We start from the raw sequence: 6,001 nt of genomic DNA, 5'->3' as shown, positions 1-6,001 counted from the left end.
TGGAGTACTTTGTGCAGCATGAACTACAACAGCAGCAACGCGCTCGCGCCCCGCTCCCGGGCAGGGACGCGCGTCCGTTCTCGTCTCCCACTGCTGGACCCGGTGGAGCTCCTCCTGCCAGCTTGTCTCAGGCTCTCCAGGCACGGGGGAGCCTTGTGCGCTCCACCTCGAGGCAGGACCCTTCGCCGCCGAAGCAGGACGGGTGCCTCGCGGCCGCCCGCTCCCGGAGGCTGGGATCCTTGAGCCGGCTCTCCCTTCGCTCGGTGCCGTCTCGCCTTTCCCGGCGCCCAGCCCCGGCGAAGCGCCTCGGGCTTCCCCTCGGGGCGGCCCCCCGGGCGAGGCGGCGAGCGGGAGCCAGGCTGCGCCGGCGGCTGCTCCGCCGCGGTGCCCCCCCGCGGCGGCCGGGCCGGGCCGGACCCGTCTCCTCCCACCGCGGCCCCGCTCGTGGAGCCAAGTTCAAACCGTGAGCGGCGGCGGAGCGGGACGTGGCAAGGCCGGCCGGGCCCCCCTCCCTGGGAGCCGGCGGGGGGCTCCATGGTGAGTGTGTCGGGGCTGCTGCCCCATGGCTCTGCGATCTGGGGCTCCAGGCGTCCGGGAGGGGGCTCGGACCACTCGGGACAGGGCTGATGCGGCTGGGAAGGGGCTCTCCCTGGCTGGGATGCAGCTCAGACCCATGCGGCTTGGACTTGGACCTGGCGGAAAGGGAAGTGTGGTTGGAGTGGGGGCTGCTCCAGGCACGATGGGGCTCAAACCCCGAGGGGAAGGGGCTGCTCTGGCCGGGAGGGGGCTCGGACCCGGCTGGGAGGGGGCTGGCCGAGCTGGGAGGGCTTGGTCCAGCTGGGATGGGGCGTGGAGCTGGTGGAGAAGGCTGGTCCGGCAGGGATGGGGTTGGGCTGGTGGGGATGGGGCTTGGACCTAGCTGGGCTTGAGCGTTGCTTGTCCTCAATGTGGTGAATGGATGGTCCGGTCCGGCCCAGGGGCTCTGGGTCAGCAGCAGGGCTGCTGTGGGCAGGACGGGGCAGGGGGCTCCTGGCCTGAGCAGGTCCATCTGGCTTAGAGGGACCTGGGGCCCCCGGTGGGTTCCCGGGCAGGCAGTGGGTTTTGTGCCTCGCTTCTTGGGTGGCTGAGGCTAGCACAGGTGCCACCAGGAACTGCTCTATCAATAACAGTGATTTCCCTTATCTCCTTCTATTTGTTGGAGGATTAGAGCTGGGGAAGAGATTAGCTTCCCCTGCCAAGCGGAGCGCGCTGCGACTGTGCCCCGTCGTGCACCCGTGCTCCCCGCCGGCGAGGGGGGCTGCGTCCCTCCCCAGCGTGGCCGGCAGCCGCGGGGTCTGCGCCGCCGCGGGGCCCAGAGCGGGGCGGGGGAAGGAGCGCCCCCGGGCCGGCGCCTGAGCTCCTCTTCCCCGCCTCGGGCAGCGGGGAGGACCGGGGTTTGCAGGCTCCGTGCCGCGCGGGCGGTCGTGGGGAGCGCCGCCTGCGCCCTCCGAGCTCCTCTCCCAGCTGCTCGCCGCAGACTGCGCTTCCTCGCTTGTTAGGGACTGAGCTTTCGGTGCCAGGTCTGGCTGCCTGGAAATGCTGGAAGTGGTGTGCTTTCTCCTGGAATTTGGGCCCAGTTGTTTAATAAGCCGCTTCAGGGAAGTCGTTCCCGACTTGCTGGTTTGAGCAAGGCTGCGTGGCCGTGTCTTCCTGGCGGCGGCGGCTTCCTGAGAGCAACCCTTAGACTTTGAACGGGGTATCCTCATGGAAGCGGTGTTCCCGCTCTGCGTCTCCGAGGGTTGTGCCCGTGGTTCTGTGCTGAATCATCTCTGGGGCAAGATCTCTCCCCTCTGCAGGGGTTGCAGAGGGGCAAAGCTAGCAGCCCGGGGAGGTCCTTCGCCGCCCTGTGTGGCCCCCCGGACGGGGCCCAGCCCTGGCCAACAGGAACGTGCCCTTTCCTTAGGAAAGCTAAGGACCCCAGTGGGATTTGTACCGGTTTTAAGTGAATTTGCTAATCTGTTCGGACAGTTTCCCTGTCTGTGGATTTGTAGACTCGCAGCGCGTTGGGTTTTGCCCCGTGCTCGGCTCTCGCCGCTGCGAGCCGGAGGGCAAGGGCGGGCGGCCCGAGCCTCCTGGGGCCGGGACTAGCCCTTCGGCGGGTGCGCGCGGGATCGGATGCAGCCTCTGGAAGCGAGCCCTCCGGTTTGCGTCGAAGGGCCGGAGGGCCGAACGCGTCGCGGCTGGCCGAGACGCGGCTGGAGCAGCAGCGAGCCCCCAGGGCCGCGGGCCGTGCCGCGGGGCAGACGGGTGCTGGCACCCGGTGCAGAGCGCGCCACGACGCAGGGCGAAAGGGGAAGCAAAGCTCCACGGTGCAGCCGGAATCACCCGCGTTGCTGGACGCCGCCTGCCCGGCCGGGGGGAGCTCGGCGGCCGCCGGCTCGCGCACGCTTGCCTGCAGCGCGCGGTTGCGTTTTCCAAGGGAGCTGAGCTGCTTTCCGCCTGCTCAGACCTGAAACCCGGCCCCTGGGCTCCCGGAGAAAGTAGGAGGTGATGGGAGCGTGCCCGTGCCAGGACGGGCCCCCGGCGCCGTGCCCTCTCCCAGCGCCGCGGGTGCGTCGGCAGCCGGCGCGGAGCGGGCAGAGGCGGAGAGCTGTCGAGCCCTTCCTGGCAGACGCAGGGCTTCCCGTCCTCGCCCCGCTGCCGTGGGACTGCTCAAATATCCGGTGTCGCGGTCACCTGAGGTCCTGCTGGCTTTTCCTCAAAGCGCCTGGCCTTGTCCCCATCCCTTGGAGGGTCCCGCCGGAGCCGCCGCGCTCGGCGCTGCCGGGGCCGCCGCGGCTCAGCCGGGACGCCTGGGAGCGCCGAGGGGCGGCTGCGCGGGCCCCCTCCTCCCGCCTTCTCCCACCGCCCGCTGCCCCGGGGCTCTCGCAGGAGGTGCCGAGCGCGGGCCAGGAGACGCTGCACGCGAGGGAGGGAGGGCTGAGCAAACGCCCGGCAGCGGCTGCGCGCTGCCTCCTCGCCCTGGGTTCGCGCGACTGCAAAGACCTTTCCGCAGGTGCCCTAAAACATCGGCCTCGAGCCGTGGCGGTTCGCTGGCGGGGACAGGCGGCTCCCTGCCTCCCTCTCCCCGCCGCGGCGCACGGCACGTCCCTCTCCCTGCCTCCCTCTCCCCGCCGCGGCGCACGCCACGTCCCTCTCCCTGCCTCCCTCTCCCCGCCGCGGCGCACGGCACGTCCCTCTCCCTGCCTCCCTCTCCCCGCCGCGGCGCACGGCACGTCCCTCTCCCTGCCTCCCTCTCCCCGCCGCGGCGCACGGCACGTCCCTCTCCCTGCCTCCCTCTCCCCGCCGTGGCGCACGCCACGTCCCTCTCCCTGCCTCCCTCTCCCCGCCGCGGCGCACGGCACGTCCCTCTTGGCTGCCCCTGGCTTTGGGTGGTCGAGCACCCGGCTTTGGACCGCGAGAGCTGGGGAGCGGGCTGAGCCAGCGGCCTGGCGGGGCAGATCCAAGAGGAGGTCGTCCTGCCGGGCAGGACACCTAGGAGAGGATGTGGTCGCTCTCCGTCCTGCCCGTGCTGTGCCTGGAAGAGCCGAGGCAGCAGGAGGGGGGGACAGCTCCGCTCCGGGCTTGTGCCAAGGGGATGCTGGCAGCGCCTGGAGCCCTGCCTTTGCCCCCGGTGCCTCCCGCGACGCTGAGCCTTTCCCTGCCTAGATTCTCCCCAGGGCGCTCTCCTGCGCTGTTCTGCTCCTCCTGGTTGTCTCCGTGCTGAGCAGAGGCAAGAGGTGCAGCATCGCCAAAATCCTGCGGCAGTACCGCGCCGTCATCTTCCACGAGATCCAGAACCTGGTGAGCCGAGGGTCCCGGCGCTGCGGCGGGGGGGGACGGGTCCAAGGCCTCGCTGTGCGAAGCCACCCGGCCCGCGGCCGCCCGCGCCCGTGGCGGGGGGACCCGCTGCAGGGAAGATGGTGCCCGCGAAGGCCGAGCGCGGGGTTACGTCCCTGGCCGGCGCGGTGGGGCAGAGCGCTGGCACGAGCGCTTCAGGGCGCCTGACCTTCTCTTTGCTTCGTCCCTCCAGAAAGCCCTGAGCGGGTCGACGGACCGGAGCGGCCGAGCCGGGCCGGCCTGCCGCTCGGACAAGGTGAGCGGCGGCCGCGGGCTGCGCCGAGGCCTGGGAGACGCGCGGCGGGGCCGGGCGGGCTGAGCCCCGGCCGGAGCCCTCAGCCTCCCGCTCCGGGCGCGGGGCTGCTTTCTCCCGTTTCTTGCAGGACCAGAAGATCCTGCTGTCCATCTACACCATCAGCACGTCCCTGCGGCAGGCGGCGGCCGGCAGCCTGCGCGACCCCGAGGAGGCGGCCGTGTGGAAGGTGGCCAGAAACACCGAGTTCGTGCTCAGGGAGAACTGCAGGAAGGTGTGCCAGGTGGGAGCCGCTTGGGCGCGAGCGTGCGAGCAAGGCGGCATCGCCCGGCGGCTGCAGCCCGTAACTCGCTGACCGCGGGGGAAGCTCGGGGCGGCCCGGTGCCCCCTCCCCGGCTGCGCCTGCATCCAGTAGGGCGCTCAAACTGGAGTTTAACCCTTCCCCGGGGGTTTCCTGGCGCGGGAGGGGGCTGCGCAGCTCCGCCGGGGACCCGAGCCGCGCGCGGAGCACGGCCCTGCCGCGGCGCCGGGCAGCAGCTTTGCTGGGCGGCCGCGACCCCCCCCCCCCGTGGCTTTCGTTCCCCCACCCCACCCTCTCTAACCGTGGGGGATCTTTTTGGGCGTCCTTGGCCTGCTGCCAGCAGAGCCCGCCGGCACAGCCCCGGCGCGGGGAGCCCGGCCGCCGGAGGAAGCAGCTGAGGGAGATCGCGCGGAAGGCGGAGAGGCTGGCGACGTGCTGGGAGAAGCTCTACGCGCTGCACACCCCCGGCCCGGACGCGCGGGGCGCCTAGGGCCCGCTGCCCCCGCCCTCCCCGGCAGGTAACGGCTCCCGGGGGGACCCACCCCGCACCCCGGAGAGCGACGCCGCTCTGGGCTCGGCGCTGCAGGTGTCTTGATCCCACGCTCAGCTCCGGAGTCAGCGGAGGCGATGCCGCCGGGCGCCAGAGTTGAATCCGCCCGCTCGTCCCGCGCGATGCCCCGGGAACGGGCGCTGGACGCCGGCGGGCTCCCCCGCTGCGGGGTGGCTGCAGAAGCCGGCTGCAAAACCGCAGACCGAGGGAAGAGGAGGGGAAGCGCTGGAAGAAGGAGGCGGCGCTGACTTGCGGGGTGCTCCCGTCCCTGCCCGGGCAGCGCCTGCCGCTCGCTGGGCCCGCGGCCGCCTGCGGGAGCGGGAGCGGGACGGGGGCGGGTGGCCGCTGGGGCCGGCCTGCGTTTCTGGCAGGCCCTGGTGGGCGTCCAGCCTGCGTGCACGGACAAACGCCCCTGCTGCCTGACTGCCGCCCCGAGACCTGCGGGGTGGCGGGACCCCCCCCCCCTCGGCCGTTCCCCGCGTGGGCGGCCGCCCCTGCGTGCGAGCGCGCGTGGACGGAGGCTGCGGAGCCGCCCGGGCTCCCGGGGGGAAGCGAAAGCTCCCCGCGCCTCGCCGCCGCCTGCTCTCCCTCGCTGCGGCCCGGCCCGGCCCGGCCCGGCCCCGGGGGCAGCGCAGCGGCCGCGCTGCAGCCCGCCACGGCGGACACGAGGGGGCAGCAGCGGGCCGCGCGTGGCGCCCGGCCGCGGCGCGTGTCCCGCAGCCCGCGGGCGGCGCGGGGCCCGGCCGGCTCGGGGGGGGGGGGGGGGGGGCGGGCGGGGGTCCTGCTTTTGCAGGCTCGAGCCCCCTGCGTGCTGCAGCCGCGTTTCCCTCGCGCCCTTTCCGCTGCCCCCGGGGGGGCTCCGGCGTGGGAGCGCTGCTTGGGTTCGCTTTGCTCTTTTCTGTTTTGCTTTTCTTCTCCTTCCCCCCTCCCCCCCAAATTTTCCCTAATCGAGAGCAAATGCAGACAGATTTTAATTGCATCGAGCAGAGGGAAGAAAGGCAGGGGGGACCCTGCAACCACCCCAAACACAAGCTTTGCC

At 72.4% G+C, this 6,001-nt stretch overlaps 1 protein-coding gene across 1 annotated transcript; it reads left to right on the top strand.

Annotated features, from left to right (window-relative positions):
* The first annotated feature begins 18 nt into the window (after positions 1-18).
* Positions 19-5,100, top strand: C16H20orf204 (chromosome 16 C20orf204 homolog). Its single transcript, XM_062589552.1, has 5 exons — positions 19-102; positions 3,688-3,822; positions 4,052-4,114; positions 4,242-4,394; positions 4,756-5,100. The coding sequence occupies exons 1-5, from the start codon at positions 19-21 to the stop codon at positions 4,900-4,902; spliced, it is 582 nt and encodes a 193-aa protein (XP_062445536.1). The 3' UTR covers positions 4,903-5,100.
* The last annotated feature ends 901 nt before the right edge of the window (positions 5,101-6,001 follow it).

This window comes from Rhea pennata, chromosome 16 (assembly GCF_028389875.1).
Source record: "Rhea pennata isolate bPtePen1 chromosome 16, bPtePen1.pri, whole genome shotgun sequence".
NCBI lineage: Eukaryota > Metazoa > Chordata > Aves > Rheiformes > Rheidae > Rhea > Rhea pennata.
Note: the sequence above shows the minus strand (reverse complement) of the source record. Positions and strands in the feature narration are given on the sequence as shown.